Source organism: Rhinatrema bivittatum, chromosome 2, assembly GCF_901001135.1.
Source record: "Rhinatrema bivittatum chromosome 2, aRhiBiv1.1, whole genome shotgun sequence".
Classification (NCBI taxonomy): domain Eukaryota; kingdom Metazoa; phylum Chordata; class Amphibia; order Gymnophiona; family Rhinatrematidae; genus Rhinatrema; species Rhinatrema bivittatum.
The window spans coordinates 757387299-757405623 of record NC_042616.1 but is presented as its reverse complement, the minus strand read 5'-3'; the positions used below and the strand labels follow the sequence as shown (position 1 = coordinate 757405623).

General features: G+C 45.5%; 1 protein-coding gene across 2 annotated transcripts in view; it reads right to left on the bottom strand.

Annotated features, from left to right (window-relative positions):
• Nucleotides 1-18325, bottom strand: part of MTBP (MDM2 binding protein) — a 194276-nt gene that overhangs the window by 19766 nt on the left and 156185 nt on the right. For both annotated transcript variants that reach the window (XM_029591956.1, XM_029591955.1), the window contains 2 exons: nucleotides 6573-6822; nucleotides 4864-4977 (listed from right to left, as the gene is read on the bottom strand). In XM_029591956.1, coding sequence (XP_029447816.1) covers nucleotides 4864-4977; nucleotides 6573-6822 — 364 coding nt within the window. The remainder of the gene's footprint in view (nucleotides 1-4863; nucleotides 4978-6572; nucleotides 6823-18325) is intronic.

The window sequence follows — 18325 nt, the reverse complement described above, 5'->3', positions numbered from 1 at the left end:
CCAGACTCGGACACACGACAACGAAATAGATGTCAGTCTAGCTTGTAGAGAAGAGTAGAAATGACTGCTTCTGGGTACCCTCTTTGTCTCAAATGACGCCTCTCAAAAGACAGGCTGCTAGATAAAAAAGTGATCTGCCTGATCTGAAAATATGGGGCCCTGCTGAAGAAGACGAGGAAGATGACTGATGCGTAACAGACCGTCCACTCCATGTTGACCAGATCCGCGAACCACAGCAGACGAGGTCTCTCCAGAGTTACCATCACCACTTCTCCCGGGTGGCTCTCTATTCGATGCCTACTAGGGGCCAAGAGGGAAATATGTAAATTAGAACTCCCTGAGGCCAAGGAATTACCAGTGTGTCATCTCCCTCGGCCCCATATTCCCACCTTCAGCTGAAGAAACGAGATGCTTTCGCATTGAGACGAGTCACCTTTAGATCCACATGGGGATTGCTCCGCCTCTCTTGGATGAGCTGCATCACAGACTCCGACAATTCCCACTCTTCTGGATCAAGCATTCTGCAACTTAGAAAATCCGCCTGAATGTTTTCGAACCCTGCGATATGAGATGCCGCTATATGAGCCAAGTGCTGTTCCGCCCAAAGAATTAAACTCTTGAGCCTCCCTGTGCAACAGTCGTCGCATTGTCCGACAAATCCCTCACCGAGTAGCCTTGAACCAAAGGTAGAAAGGCAAGAAATGCTAATCTCACAGCTCTGGTCTCTAAGTGATTGAGAGACCAAGAAGCTTCTTCTGCCAACCAAGAGCCCTTGGCTGATTGTTGCTGGCATACCACCCCAACCAGAGAGACTGGCTTCAGTAGTAAAAATTACCCAATCAGGGACCTCCAGATCGACACCACATACTAGACTGGATGTCTGTATCCACCAAGACAGACTGTCCCGTGCCAGAGCATTGAGATACACAGGCTGGTGAAAGGCCTCCAATAACAGATTCCACTTGGCCAACAGAGCCCTCAGCAGTGGCCTCATATGTGCAAAGGCCCACGGCTCCAACTCCAGCGTTGAAGCCATCGAACCCAGAACCTGCAAAAAATCCTAGGCCCTCTGTTCTCTCAGTGCTAACAAGCGCCAAACTTGCCTCTGCAACTTGCACACTCTCTCCTCCGTGAAGCAGACCTTGCCCTTCTTCGTACTGAAACGAGCTTCCAGATAATTGAGAGTCTAAGATGGGTTCAGGTGGCTCTTTGCCAGATTCACCACCCAGCCTAGAGGTTACAGAATATGAATTGCTCTCTGCACCGCAGAGCGACAACCGGCCTCCGACTTTGCCCGGATGAGCCAATCATCGAGATACAGGTAAGCAACATTTGCTATAACCTTAACAGGTGTTCTCACAGGACAGCAGGATGTTAGTCCTCACATATGGGTGACATCACAGGATGGAGCCCAATCACGGAAAACTTCTGTCAAAGTTTCCAGAACTTTGACTGGCCCCTACTGGGCATGACCAGCATGGCACTAACCCTGCAGCCAGCAGGGGTCCCCCTTCAGTCTTCTTTTTTCCACGCAGTAGTAGCTTCCCGGTAAAGGAGCTCTGCAGAGAATCCTGACAGGAATTTTCCTTACGGAATTACTAAAAGTTAATTTGCCCTCCTTTAACTTTTTTCAGACCGCGGTACTCCGGTAAGTTTTTACCTGTTTTCCGTCGATTACCGTCGAGTTTGGCCCTCGCAGCCTACTGGCCATCAACCGTACCATGGCTCAATTTTTGCCATGGGGTCTGGGTTCCGTCGGTGCCCGGACTGTACTCGCACCATGTCTATCACAGACCCTCAAAGTCTGTGTGATGTGTCTAGGACATGAGCACAATGTCTTGACCTGCACCAAATGTGCTCTAATGATACCAAAAGGTCGCAAGGCCAGAATGGAGAAGAAGGAACTTCTCGTCCGTGCTCAAACCCTGACTCCGTCCATTGCATCAACGTCGGAGCCAGCACCTTCAACTTGGCGCCAGCATCGACCACCAGCCGGTGACCGCTCTGCATAGACGACATCTCGGCCTTAGTCACCCTCTACTCCCCCTCAGGACCAAGGAGACCGTAGAGACAAACATCGCAATCAACACCATAAGTCTTGGACCATCGAGGGAGCGAAATCATCGACCTCGCCATCATCTGAGCCGCTGTCGAAGAAACCCCATCCAGAAAAGGCACTGACCATTTCTGCGACCGGGTCACCGAGGCAACCCTCACCAGACAGGGGATCAGGAGCCGCGACTCCGCCTTCAATAGTGGTCCCTCCAACTATGCCTCTGCCTCCTTCTTTCTGTTCCGGAACCGGGGCTGCTTGCTCCAGGTCTCTGAGAAGAACTGTACTGGATGGTTCAGGAGGCCATCGACAAGGTGATGCAACGACTCCAGGCTCCTCAGACACCGGTACCGACTGCGGAACCGATCACCGACCCGATTCCAGCAGTGTTGGCACCATTGCTCTCCAGGATGGAAGCGCTCATTGCTGCTTTTCCACCAATGGACCCCGGGTCACCATTGTCTCCGGTGCCCTCCCCGCTTGCTCTGTCATCGGGAGGAGAAACACTGTTCCGCATCCCTCCATCGGGAGTTCTGCCTCAGCCATCGATGCCGATACATCCCTCGCCACCGATCCAACCATCGGTGCCGATATGTCAGTCGGTGCCACCGAGCCATCCATATATGCCCTCGATGCCGGTGCCTTCATCAGTGCCTCCAATAATTCCTCCGATTCCTTCGGAGCCTAGACCGGGACCCTTCAGGTATTCCACCACCCTGTCCCCTCTAGTTCCTAGAGGGACAGGTGCTGATCCCTACGACTCCTGGACTGATGATTCCTCTCCAGACACTGATTTACCTTCACGACCTTCACCCACTGAAAGTAGGAAGCGTTCTCCTCCAGAGGACCTCTCCTTTACAAATTTTGTAAAGGAAATGTCTGAATTGGTTCCCTTCCAATTGCAGACTGAACAGGATGATAGGCACCAGATGATGGAGTTGCTCCAATTCCTGATGCTCCCAAAGTAATAACCTCCATTCCTATCCATCAGGTTCTTCTGGATCTCCTGAAGAAGAACTGGGAACATCCTGGCTCCATTCCTCCAGTCCACAGGAAAGCTGACACTACTTATTTGGTGCAGTCAGCTCCAGGCTTTCCAACTTTATTGGGCTATTATGGACGTTGTTACCCCTTCAGATAAAGGTGGGGATATTACATCTTTATTTAACTACAAAGAACAATGCTGGATATTCCAACTTGCCTCAAGTTTTCCTTGGGGCATGAACAGCAATACAGAATGGATGTCCTTATTCTGATTGTTTATGGTCTCTACATAATGTATTTAATTTCATGCTTCAATACCCTTTATTTTCAAGAAGCTGATTGGTTGTTTTCAAATTTGTTGGTTTCCCATTGGTTGATCAGTATTCACTCATAGTGTATAGACAGACACAATTAAAATGGCAGATCCTAGCTGTAGCCATCATGTTAAGCTTTGGACAAGAAGCAGGATTTTCCAATCAGGACAAGTATGTTGCTAATATTTAAGATTGGCCAATTCTCCCTTGAAATTCATACTTTTTGCCCTACAATGTATTTTTACTCTATAGAAATCGCTGTCATTTTCAATGCCGTTCAAACCCCTGAGGTAGGAGGTTTCTCGAAACACGAATCATGTCGAGCAATGCATTTCAACACAAGCAGTTTTCTGGGCATGAAACTTGGACAAGACATTTCAACACGAGTGCTTATCTGGGGATGAAACCTAAACATTGTTCATCTGTCAAGCTTACCTAAGATAAGTGTCGATGGTTTACACTGATGTAGTTACTATTATAAATATAATTTTGAAAAAAATCAAAAAGTAAAAATATATTTAAAAAGAAGGACTTTAAGAACCTGATGGGCATTAAATCACTCTTAGTGGTTTAACTACAATCATATACAAACCACATATTCTTTTAATTGCCCAAAATCATGAGGTCTTAATTTTGGCTAATTTTAATTTCCATACCCAATGGCTATTGTTGAATTGCTAGTTTGATTTTTGCCATATAGTATTCAGTTTTGTATTTTTTCTGAAAGGAAAGGAGGCAACTAGCAGCAAACCTGCATTCAGCCTTCTTTTCCTCACTGCCTAACTATTGCTGGCAACTGCAAATACTAGTATCAAGCTTCTGACAGTCCATATGCCAAATACTATTTACTGTAAGCCATGTGGTGCAAGTACTAACTCTCATGAGTGTTAATATGCGCACTACTGGGCTCAAAGGAAATTCAGTTGGGTGGTACCTGGACCATTAGAAATTAGACAGCTATGGCTGCTAGAGAGGAAGCTGTTGCAAGTCAGATGGTGGTCAGCAGTGGTGCAGAAAAGGAGGAAGAGTGGTAGACCAGAAGTTTGTGGCTGTGGGAAGGGGGTTAGAGTATAAGAATCAGGACAGCAATTAGGAGGGGGGCAGGGGAGGCAGAGAGGAGGAGGAAGTGGTGGGATGGATGTAAGCCATTTCCTGCAATTCTACAATAACCATAGAGTCACAGACTATATTGCTTAGTTGCAATATCTGCTATTCTGGGATAGTTTATCCTCTTACAGACACTACCGGGGGTCATGGGGAAGTCTTCTAATATTCTTTATCCCCACCATCAAATAGACAGCACAGCACACTGCTATGGATGAAAGTGCAAGCTGCAGATCAATTAAGAGCTTATTCCAAGCACTTACTATTCTCCCCACTAAGGGCCATGAACACTTTCTACATTTCAGGCACAAATGGTCCAAACAGCAGGGACCCCAGCCATCAAAGCAGAGTCTGCCACCATTGGACAGGGTATCTTTCTATTAAATATTGAGAGAAGTGTAAAAATACCTTGAGGTAGAATTTTGAAATATCAAAGAGACGCTGGCTGCACGTTGCAAAACATTTGTGATCACCTCCAATACCGTATTTCTCAAGGGTTTTAGCAACAACCTCTCTCAGCATCTTAAAGAGAACATACAGAAAATCACTCAAAAAAAAACAAAACAGTATGTTGCCTCAGAAATCTGTATGCAAAATATATGAATTTGCAACCATCACAGAAATATTCTAAAAACTTTTTGCTATGTACAGTTGTTTTCCAGGAAATAAAAATACTTGCATTATAGAAGTTTACCCAAACTTAAGATTTATTTGCTGTATGGTGTTTATAGTTATTTCAAACTTTAGTTTAGTTCTAAGGAAGGAAAACAGCATAAAATTCAAGAGGAAAGTAATGGTATACATATTGAGGTTGATATTCAAAAAACATTTAGATGGATAACTGTCTAAATGTTTAACCAGTGATATTGTAAGCCAATGTATACCATTCGATGGCTTCATTGTAAAAACATTGACTTTACAGCATAAATTTGAGGGTTTAAACTTGGTCGATTATTGAATCTGTGTCTGCATCAAGTCATGGTGGAGATTTACCAGCATTACTTAATTTCAAGGAATAGCAGTGGATTTACCAATTGGATACCATTTCACCAAGGGGTTTGAAAGAAGCCATCGACGGGTATACATTGGTGTAGTGGCAGGCATTTGATTGGCAGGGTTGCTAAGTGCTCTATTATTTCATGGGTCTATATCTGCAGCTTTAATTCAGGGACTGGTCCTTTTCATAATTAAATGTTAGAGAGTTTGATAATGAAAGGATTCTGAATTGTGGAGCACATTTAAACTTTTTCTTTTTGAACTGGAACATTTAAACTAAGTATTATATTTTATCTTTTTAAATTTGAGTCAGCTAATGCATTGTTCTTTTCTTAGTATTTCAGTCTATTTCCATCGCCCCAGAAGAATCGAAACATGTGGCTTGTTGGGCTTTTGGTCTTTTTTTTTTTTTGCAGTAATTTCACTGGCATACAAAAAGACATTTTACAAGCATAGCAGGGACAATGTGAAGAATGATTTTGGAGGCTTCAAAAGTTTGATTAAGATAAGTGCAAAGCTCCTTCAATTTCATATTTCACTGAGTGCCCATTTCACAAAAGGCACTTTTTGATAAAAATACAAAAATTGTATGCGTCCTATGATTAAAGAGTGTTTATGCTTGGCGCGCCTTTTGATAAATATGGAACAGTTGTATAGCAAACGCATATAGTTCCATAATATGAGGGTCTCTTTTTAGGCATGCTATCTAACCATTAATTTAACCTTGGTTTTTTGTTTTGTGCTTGATTTTTACCATGGTTATGTGATCTGTAATCATGAACACTTATTGTCATGCCAGGGCAGGGATGACAAATTTTGGTCTAAGAGTGATGCCATGGGTCTGGTTTTCCAAATCATATGTAAATTTGAGCTATGTTATACAAATACATCTCAACAGGATCACTTCTTACAGCACTAAGGAACTGGAGTTTATCAACTCTACAAAATCATAGAATAATCTAGACATTATCCTCTTGCCCTTGATTTAGCCCAAGCATGCAAGTGTTCAGTAAATTGCTCTTAACATTAATGGCAGTGACGTGAAACCCAATGGTTTTTTGTTGTTGTGGCCTTTGGGTAGTAAAACAGTAAACCTTTAAGTCCATTAACAAAAAATATACCCGTGTATGCTTCTGTGATCTTGATTCCTTCATCTCCCTTGAGGTCTTCAGCTCCTGCATACTTCTCTGACTTATCTGACCTGCCACAACAGATACTTGTTGAGCTAGGCTTTTAGAGTGCTGCAGAGAACCAGAAAATGTAGATTTTGATGTCTCCAGTCCTTGTCTTGTGGTAGTCACTGAATGGTAATGACCACTACTTCCACTTGCTTGAGAAAGTAGAGAGTCTGTGCTTTCGGATTTTGCTAATCTGAAAAAAAGCAAACAAATATATATATTTATTCTTATTACAAATGTCCAAAGGGCTTCAAGACAAAAATATAGAACCAAATTCTCTTTTCACTGGCTAGTTTCCAATCAGGTCATTTTAAAATCTTGCACTCCACAGTGGTGACAGGAATGGGACTTGGGTATCTGGGACAAGATGCCATTTTGCCTTTAATCACAATATCTCCCCTTCATTTCAACTACCTTTCAGCACAGCCTGGGAAACACAGTAGTGCATCTTAATTTGCTGGGGGACATGGATCGTGAAGAATTATTAGCACTTGCCTGCTAATTTTTGTTCCTGGAATACCACAGATCAGTTCAGACTCCTGGGCTTTGCTTCCCTGCCAGAAGATAGAGGCAGAAAAAAAAGTTTCTGTTGCTGCTGCTTAACCAAGAGTGCCACCTGCAGTCCCTCAGTATGACTTGTACCCAAGCCAAGATGAGAATAACTATAATAACTGAGACCCTCAACCCACCCCCCCCTAAAATGAGCAGGAGGAAGGTAGAGCCTCTACTGAAAACTCATTCAACACTAAGCAGATCATCATTTAACAAAAATGAAATACTCTGTATATCAGTACATACTGCCATGATGAACAGGCTTTCCTGATTTGTGGTATTCCAGAAAAAAAATTAGCAGGTAATTTTTCCTTTCCTGTTCATACCCCAGATCAATCCAGACTCCTCGGATGTACCCAGGCTCCCCTACTTTGAGTGGAAATGTGATAGCCCCCTTGCAATACACTCTCTTCAAGGCTGATGGAGTCCGGATCTCGGACATCCAATCAGTAATTTCTGGCAAAAGCATGTAAAGACTTCCAAGTAGCCACCCAACAAATTTCCTGTGGTGAAACGACCAGCTGACACTCTGTCCATAAGTCACTTGCACCGGACGACCTCTGCAAATGTACACCAGGCCAATTGTATTCTACAGTCAGCACGTAATAGTAATCTTGGATGCTTTGCACCCATACCTTGGTCCATTCCAAAGCACAAAGAGATGATCTGATCTCTGGAAACTATTAGTCACCTTGTGATACCTCAATAAGCCCACCACATATCTAAATTAGGTAAAGGCGGGAAGTTCTACTGTTTGACTAAAATGAAAAGCTGAACCACCTTTAGCAGAAATGAGGGCACTGTTCGCAATCACATCCCATTCTCCATAAACTGAAGAAAAGGACAAAACACCACCTGAAGCTTTGAAATTTTTCTGGCTGAACAAATTGCCACCAAAAAAACACCTTTAGGGTTAAATCTTTTAGAGTTGTCCTCCGCAATGGCTCGAACGAAGCCTCACACAATACACACAGAACCAAATTAATATTCCTCGAAGGACACACCTTCCACACCGGTGGTCACAAGTGTTTCACCCTTCGAAGAAATCAAATCACATCCGAATGGGAGACCAGAGACACTCCCTGCACCTTAACCTGAAGACAGCCTAAAGCAACCACCTGTAACCAAAGGAAGTTATAGGCTAGACCCTTCACTAGACCTTTTTGCAAAAAGGTCAAGTAATGGGAAACTGAGAGTAGGCTAAACATGTTACTCAATACATGAAGCCTCAAAAATCCTCCACATCATAATGTAGGTCAAAGATGTGGATGACCACCTGGCTTACAGCAGGTGGCAATTTTGTCTCTGGAATAATCCTTCTATCTCAAGCGTTTCCTCTCAAAAGTCAAGCTGTGAGACAGAAGTGATTCGTCTTACCCGAAAATATTGGAACCTGACGTAACAAACTTGAAAGGTGATCGAACCTTAACTGTAAGACCACTGCTAAGTGTACTAGGTCTGCGAACCACCGCTGTCACGGACCCTCCGGAACCACTAAAATCACTTCACCTGGATGTATCTCTGTGTCGTAGCACTTTTCCTACCACTGTCATGGGGGAAGTCAGAAAGAAGAATCCCTGGCAGTTAAGGAAGTAGCAAATCATCAATTCTTTTTGCTTCGTATTCATGCCTGAGAACATAAAACCATGGTGCCTTGGCATTTTGTCTCGACGTCATCAAATCCATGTGGGGCGTACCCCACCCGGTCCAAACAAGAAGTGTTGCTTCCTCCAACAGCTCCCATTTTCCAAGGTCCAATTTTTACCTGCTGAGAAAATCCAGCTCACATTGTCCTCCCTGGCTATGTGAGACGTTGCGACAACTTCCAGGTGCTGCTCCGCCCAGTGAGCCAACAGCTGAGCCTCCTGAGAAACCATCTGACTTTTGGTGCATCCATGTCGGATAATATACACAGTCATCAAATTGTTCGATAGAAGTCGCATCACCTGACCTTGTAACTGTGGCAGAAAGGAAAACGAGGTTAAGCGCACCACGCTCGTCTCTGACTGATAGACCACGATGCCTTCTCCATCGACCCTTGGCATTATGCTGTCTATGCCTGACAAACCACTCCCCAACCAGATAGGCATGTGTTAGTGGTCACTACTGCCCAATCCGGGAATTCCAACTCCATCCCCCATTCCATATTGACCCGACCAAACCACCACCTGGAGTCCCCCCTGAGAGGAAAAGGAAACAAACTCCTCTGATAATGGGTTTCAGCAGGAGAGGGGTGCTTTCTGAAGGGGACGCATATGTGCGAACAGCCAGGGAACCAGTTCCAGCATTGATGCCATAGAACTCTGGGCACCTGAGTCTCAACAGACGGCAAACCTGACTCTGCAGCTTCACCATCCTCTCTTTCATGAGGAACACCTTGTCAATCTGGGTATCACATCGAGCCCCCCAGAAACTTGATGGCTCTTTGCTAGGCTCCCCACCCAGCCTAGAGCCCTCAACTTCTCTAGGACTCATTGTACTGCCAGCTGACAGAGGTCTGCCATTTTTGCCCAAATAAGCCAGTCATCCAGATCCCTTCTGAAGGGCTGCAGCCATGAAGACTTTTTGTGAACGTGTATGTTGCTGTTTCTAACCCTCAAGGAAGGGCACACGACTGAAAATGGGATATATAGATAGAGCCCCCCCACCCCCCCGTGAGGTCTAACGCTGCCACAAACTCTTCCTTGTGTAGTGCTACAATGACTGAATGCTGTGGTTCTATACAAAACCATGGCCCCCCCTGAGGGCCACAGTCACCTTCTTTAAATCCAAAATTGGACTGAACATCCCTTCCTCTGTTCCTCTAGGGAAACTGGTAGTATCACCCCTAGCTGCTGCAAGTGGTCCATCCTGCCACGAAATACCATCTGTTTGGCGTAGGGAACACAAGAAGAGACAACGTAGACTTCCCACAGCCGCTGAGAAAATTCTAATATGTAGCCATCTTTTATCACTTTTAAGACCCCTGAGGTCCATTGTGATTCTGGTCCACCACATAAACGCGGGCTAATCAGAAGAGAAGAATGGACCAGCCTTGCTTCCTTGTGAAGACATAGCTCCCGCGGTTCCCCAACCAGGGATCTCTTGGGTCAGGTTCTTTCTACCTCAAAAGGACTAGATCCTGTCTGAGCTTTGCCTTTGTACTGCTGAAGGGCATCTGCTCTGCTGATATCTCCTATAGTCTGGAAAAGAATTGGCTGGAAAGGATTTCATTCCTCCCTTTAGCTTATCCTCTGGCAATTTAAGCCCCTTGGACTTTTTCCCAGATGCCTCATCAGCTGTCCCAATCCTCCCCAAAGAATAGCTTGTCCTTGAAAGGGAGAGCTCCTAACTGAGACTTTAACCAAACATTCACAGACCAGTTTCTTAATCATAGCAGCTGCCTGGTCATAACTGCTAATATATCATTCAGGATGACATCCTAATGAAGACATACAATGTATCCGCCACATAGGTTACCACTGCCTCTAAGCGCTCTGCTTGCTTCATGGAATATGAAGACATCTTTGTCTGTAACCACTGAACCCAGCACAAACAAGCTCTCTGCATCAAACTGCTGCATACCGCAGCCTGGATAACCAAAGTAGAAACCTCAAAAACCTCCATTTATAAAATTTATATACAACCCATCAATTACTGAGTGGTTTACAATACAAATATTCATAATTAATACAAAAATACAAGAAAAACATCTTAAAATAACAAATCAATAAAAGACATGTATCAAATTTGAATAGACATACATAAGTGAACTTCCAGCATTTGGTTCCTTGTGACAAAACTACTAGCCCCATCTCTCAGCGCGGTGGCCCCTGCCCCTGGAATGTTTATTTTTTCTTGGTCACTGCTAAGACTGACGCGTCTACCTTCAGAAGTATCAAAAACTTTGTGTGTCTCCTCCGGTAACAGGTACCATTTTGCCATTGTCGTTCCAACTTTCAGATCGGACTCCAGAGTGTCCCGCACCCCGACAACCAACTTCTTTACTGACTTGTAGAAGGAAAATATTCTAGTCAGATTTTTCAAACTGTCCACGATGGGATCCACTCCTTTCTGGTCTGACTCTTCCTGAAGAAGCCTGATGCTAGCTCGCTGCGAAACAGTCAAACTACCTTAGGCTCATCCCTTTTGGCCACTGGCACCTGCTCTGGATCTGAAAGTTCCTGAGTGGACTCTAACCCCGTCGGCCCATCATTTTTGGAGTCCTCAGACTCCTCTATGGGGCTGCCCTGCTGCCCAGCCAAGCCAAGCCAAGCACCCTCCAGGTGTTAGCCAATGCCTTTTAGCTGGTCACCTTACAAGTCATGCACCACATTGCTGCTGACTTTGGGTAACAACCTGCTGCTCCCCCGCTGCCTATTCCAGTCACTTCTCTGTGGAGAAGTACCACAAAATCTGAGGAAAAAGGCCTGAGAATCCCCAGAATCCTCATGCATCCAGGCCTCATCATCAGAGGCTTCCTGCCTCAACGTGGGACTCTGCTGGTGATAAAACAGGAGAAGAATCCCTTGCTCCCGGGAACCTCTTGTGCTGCTGCAAATGAACTCAAGATGGCCACTGTTCCCATGCTCACAGGAAAATACTCTGTGGCAGTTCCCAACTACGATGGACTTTTATGCACCAAATCAGAGTTAGCACTATTATGTAGGATCTGAAGAAGTAATTTAAATAGAAGAAAGAGAATTGTGAGGCAAGATGGCAGCATAGCCATCTTGCCTCACAATCTTAGCGTGTGGGTTAGAGCGATTTCTAACAAGAAAATGCCTGTGAAACAAAAGGGAAAAATGAGGGTTTACCCTTCCCTGCCTTTATCTTCACCTATTCAGCAAGAGATAAAGGAAAATTAGTTCTTACCTGTTAATTTTCGTTCCTGTAGTACCACAGATCAGTCCAGACCATGGGTTGAGCCTCCGGTCCAGCAGATGGAGACAGACCAAAACTGAAAGGGTATCCTATATCAGGACAGAGTCTACCCTGCAGCCCTTCAGTATAACCATTGTCAAAGCAGCAAAAGGCATAAGGTCAAGCAAGTAACAAGATAACTATTAAATTGTTAGAACAAGCAAACAATAGAACAATTGAATGAACTGTGTGACTAATTGCTCTTGCATGACTACCCCAGATCATCGTAAAAGATGCTTCCGGTGCCTGTAATGAGAATTCAAGCGAGTCAAGCAGAGACACAAAAATACTCCTATAAGAAGGAAAAAACCAGGAAAGAGTTCGAGCGGACAGAACACGGGAGGGTGTCTGGACTAATCTGTTGTACTACAGGAACAAAAATTAACAGGTAATAACTAATTTTCCTTTCCCTGTACATACCCGGATCAGTCCAGACCAAGGGATGCACCAGGATCTTCCCTACAAAGGGTGGGACCAAGACAGTCCCGCTCGAAGTACCTGCAGACCGAAGGAACCAAACACTGGCGCCTGTACATCAAGGTGGTAATGCCGAGCAAAGGTATGCAGGGATTTCCATGTAGCTGCCCTGCATATTTCCTGTGGAGAGGCCGATTGACTCTCTGCCCAAGGAGTAGCCTGAGAACGCAAGGAATAAGCCTTCAAGCCCTTGGGAACTGCCCAGCCCTTACAGATATAGGCTGAAGAAATTGCCTCCTTCAACCACCAGTGATCATAGTCTTAGAAGCTTGGTTGCCCCTATTAGGACCACTCCACAGAACAAAAAGATGATCTGAGACCCAGAAGTCATTGGTAGCCTGAAGGTAACATGTTTAACATCCAGTCGGTGAAGGTCACTGCCACCTAACCCCGCTATATCCTCAGGAGAAAACACGGGGAGTTCCACCGACTGATTGACGTGAAACGAGGAAACAACCTTCGGCAAGAAGGAAGATACGGTTCTGAGAGAGAGACACCTGAATCTGAGAACCGCAGAAAAGGCTCTCTACAGGACAGAGCTTGAATCTGACACCCTTCCAGCGGAGCAAATAGCAACCAGGAAGACAGTCTTGAGCTTCAAGTCCTTGAGAGTAGCCCGATGGAGAGGTTTGAAAGGAGCCGCACAAAGAACCCGGAGGACCAAATTTAGGCTCCATGAAGGACAAGTGGCCCCTGAGGAAACTGACGATATCTGAGTGAGAGGCCACCGCATGACCCTCGATGGTGCCCAGGAGGGAACAGAGGGCGGAAACCTGGACGTGCAAAGAGCTGACGGAAAGACCCTTGGAGAGACCCGGCTGAAGGAAAGTGAGAATCATAGAAATCGAAGGGGAACGAGCCTAGGCACCCGATTCTGCGCAGGCACTCTCAAAAATTTTCCAGATGCGGACATAGGCCAGGGACGTAGACTGCTTACGAGCCCAGAGCAGAGTGGAGATAACCACTTCTTTATAACCCTTTCTCCTTAATCTTCGCCGTTCAAACGCCATGCCGCTAGACAGAAGCGATCCGCCTGGTCGAAATATACGGGACTCTGCCGAAGACGACTGAGGAGATGGCCGAGGCGAAGAGGACCATCTGTCACCAGATTTACCACATCTATGAACCACGGCCTGCGAGGCCACGAGAATGACCGGTTCCCGGTGAAGCTCTATTCTCCTGAGAATTTTTACCACTAGTGACCAAGGCGGAAACACGGAGAGGAGCATGTTGGGAGGCCAAGGGAGGGCCAGAGCATCCACTCCCTCCGAGCAATGCTCTCTCCAGCGGCTGAAGAATATGGGAGCCTTGGCATTGGACAGAGTTGCCATCAGGTCCAGGTGAGGGGGACCCCACCTGCAAACAATCAGATCCATCGCCTCATTGGACAACTCCCATTTGCTGGGATCGAGACGTTGTTGGCTGAGGAAGTCAGCTTGAACATTCTCCTTGTCTGCTATGTGGGAGGCAACCAGACAATCCAAGTGCCTCTCCGCCCAAGCGAAGAGCTTGCTGGCTTCCAGTGCCACCAGGCGACTTCGGGTACCCCCCTGACATTTGATATAGGCCACCGTGGTGGAATTGTCCGAGAGAACGCATACCGCCTTGCGGCGGATTAGCGGGAGAAAAACCTTGAGACTGTACTGGGGACCAGTGGCCTTGTGTCATTTGAGATTAACAGACCACTCCCCACCCGAAGAGACTGGCGTCCATCGTGACTATGACCCACAAGGGTGGCAGTAGGGGCATCCCCTTCAGGAGATGCGCCAGCGACAGCCACCATTGTATATCTGCAATGGTAGAGTCGGAAAGAGGTAGGATCTCCTGGAACTGCTTGGACACTGGCGGCCAGCAGGATAATAATGCTCTCTGTAATGGACGCATATGTGCAAAAGCCCAGGGGACCAGGTCGATAGTGGAGAACATGGTCCCCAGAACCTGCAGGTAATCCCACACCATGGGAAGCAGCAGGGAAATAAAGCTGTGCACTTGATCGGTGAGCTTGAGCGCCCAAGCGTCTGGGATAAATACTTTTCTGATCCGGATATCGAAGCGAGCTCCCAGGAATTCCAGGACCTGGGAGGGCTGGAAATTGCTTTTGGGGAAGTTGATTATCCAGCAGAGCAAAGTGAGGAGAGCAAGGACCCTGTAGACAGCAAAGAGCTGACGATTTGGTCCGCACGAGCCAGTCGTCCAGATAAGGGTGGACTAGGATTCCTTCTCAGCGGAGTGCAGCCGCCATTACCACCATGATCTTGGTAAAGATGCGGGGAGTGGTGGCAAGGCCGAAGGGTAGAGCCCGGAACTGGAAGTGTTGGTTCAGGATGTGGAATCGGAGATACTTCTGATGCTCTCGTCAAATCTGTATGTGAAGGTAAGCCTCTGTCAAGTCGAGGGAGGCCAGATATTCGCCTGGATGGACTGCCGCTATCACCGACCTCAGGGTCTCCATTCGAAAATGGGGTACCCTGAGAGCTCGGTTGACTCGCTTGAGGTCCAGGATTGGACCGAAGGCATTGTCTTTCTTGGGCACGACGAAGTAAATGGAATACTGGCCGGCACCCTGTTCCTGCACTGGTACCGGGATTATCACCCCAAGTTCCTGGAGCCTGGCTAGGGTTTGACAAAACGCAGGCCTCTTTAAGTGAACCGCAAGGAGAGGTGAGATGAAGATCCGGTAGGTCCCGGGCAAATTCTAACGCATAACCGTTTTCTATCACCTCAAGGACTCATTGATCGGATGTGATTTTGGCCCATTTCTCGCAAAACAGAGAAAGACGCCCACATAAGTTTCGTGCGGAGGAATGGACCAGCTGGATCTCATTGGGGAGCGGACTTGGAGGCCGGGTGTTGCTGACTACCATCTCAGAAGCCACGACGGCCCCGAAAGGAATGAGATCATGACTGGGACCAGGAGGTGCCACTGAAAATGTTAAAGATGTGTGATGTTATATCATCTGCTATTACGAAATATATTTTGTTTATTGTTAGGAAGCTTTATTAATAAAACCATGTGAATTATTTTTTTTGTGCCTAACAGTGTGGTTACTTTTATTGTATTTGGTGTAGAATGAGGCCTTGAGATAAACAAGGAGATATTTATTACGGTAGTCTTATACCAAATTAGCCGAGATGGGGGTGGATTTAAGACAATTCACCAGAGTTACTTCCCTAGTAGTTTTGAACTTCAGACGGACCAGCACTGCTCTCTACGTTATTGGCAGGGGTGGAAGGAAATTAGAACCAAAAAGTTACCAATAAGGGCCAAGAATAACAGATAAGTATGAGTAAAATAAGTGTGAAAACTTGCTGGGCAGACTGGATGTGCCATTTGGTCGTCTTCTGCCATCATTCAAAAAAGCAAACAGAATGTTGGGAATTATTAGAAAGGGAATGGTGAATAAAACGGAAAATGTCATAATGCCTCTGTATCGCTCCATGGTGAGACCGCACCTTGAATATTGTGTACAATTCTGGTCGCCGCATCTCAAAAAAGATATAATTGCGATGGAGAAGGTACAGAGAAGGGCTACCAAAATGATAAGGGGAATGGAACAACTCCCCTAAGAGGAAAGACTAAAGAGGTTAGGACTTTTCAGCTTGGAGAAGAGACGACTGAGGGGGGATATGATAGAGGTGTTTAAAATCATGAGAGGTCTAGAACGGGTAGATGTGAATCGGTTATTTACTCTTTCGGATAGTAGAAAGACTAGGGGGCACTCCATGAAGTTAGCATGGGGCACATTTAAAACTAATCGGAGAAAGTTCTTTTTTACTCAATGCACAATTAAACTCTGGAATTTGTTGCCAGAGAATGTGGTTCGTGCAGTTAGTATAGCTGTGTTTAAAAAAGGATTGGATAAGTTCTTGGAGGAGAAGTCCATTACCTGCTATTAAGTTCACTTAGAGAATAGCCACTGCCATTAGCAATGGTTACATGGAATAGACTTAGTTTTTGGGTACTTGCCAGGTTCTTATGGCCTGGATTGGCCACTGTTGGAAACAGGATGCTGGGCTTGATGGACCCTTGGTCTGACCCAGTATGGCATTTTCTTATGTTCTTATGTTCTTAATTATTAAGAGAGAGTCGCAGAAATCCACTGCTTATTCTTATCCCTGGACATTCAGAGGGTTTTGATTAGCTGGGGTTCCAGTTCCTGCAAACCCCTAAAGAACCCTTGGGAATCAGCAGATGCTCTGCAGCATTAAAAGAGTATGATTGACAATACTGAAAGCTGATATGTTTAAAAGAATGAGAAAATAACTAATACCAGAGTTAAAGCCCTGCTGAATATTATTGAAACTGGAAAGTAAAAGGGATTCTGTATTATATCGCTGGTGAAAGCCAAACTGATTATTATAGAGAAAATTATTCTTCAGAAAATCCTGCGTCTGAGTAAGGAAAACTTTCTCTAATGTTTTAGAGAGAAGTGATAGGGAGGAGATTGGCCAATAGTTAGTAGAGATGTGCATTCGTTTTTGCCGAATTGGAAAATTTCAACGAAACTGTCCAATACGGCATGTTTCAGGGAGCCTGAAAAAGATCGGGATTTTCCCATTTTTTTGCAAAAATTTGTTTTTCTGATTAGTGCGCGCTAACAGGAGTTAGCGCGCACCAACAAAAACTAACAAAAAGTAACAAAATCTAATTGTTTTTGTTGGTGCACGCTAATGGGGAATTAGCGCGCACTAATGGGAGTTAGCGCATGCTAACGGAGAGTTAGTGTGCACTAACTAAAAATAGATTTTGTGTGGGGAAAAAAAAAAAAAAAAGACTCGAACCAAAAAAACCTGACATTTTCCATGGTGGCCGAAAAATGAAGAACGACACGAACACAAAAACGATACACATCTCTAATTTAGTTAGAGGGATCCACAAAACCCAGGTTGGCTTTTTTCAGTAAGGGGTGGACCACAGCTGTTTCAACAAAGGCAGCATCATACCTTTGAGAAGAGATTAATTCACCACCTTGGTTGCCAATGTAACACCAATTTTTAAAAAGGGATCTGGGGTGATCCAGGAAGCTACAGCCCAATGAATTCGACATCTGTGCCAGACAAATTAGTAGAAACCATCATAAAGACTAAATTACTGATCATATACAGGTCGATACAGTAACGTGCGGTTGAAGATTTCCCGTCTGTAACGTGCTGGGAGCGCACAATACAGACGAGTAAGGCGATCCAGCGATACAGTCTCCAGTTTCACGCGTCCTTAGCGCTTCGTAAAATAGACACATAACCCTTTCCGCACCCAGCATGTAGATGATGTGTAAATGAACGAATTAGCTGTATAATGAAGGAATTAGCTATTCCCCTCCGATACTGTAACGGGCGCTGATGATATCTCCTTAGTAACCCGCTGTTTTGCCGCGGCCTTGACGTGTTAGTTTACCGCCTCCCCCTAGTAGGAGTTAGGACTGTGAGTCTAGTAACAAATCCATCGACACCGCTTAAGATACTAAAAAACAATAAAACACAATAAAAAAAAAAGCGATACAGAGATGATCGAGAAAATGTAATGCTGTGGGACACATAAAACCTGTCAGAAAAAAAAAAAAAATTTTTTAAATACCTGTCAGAGGGCCGCGTGGGTCCAGGCGGCCGGCGGGCGGGCGGCGTCGGGAGCCGGGTGGTCGCGTGTTAAATCTAGGCCGGGTCGCACAGGCGCGCATTCATCCACTGTTCCAGGCGGCGGCGGGGGGCGGGTGGACGCGCGTTAGTTTCAGACGGCCGGCGGGTGGCGGTGGGAGCCGGGTGGTCGC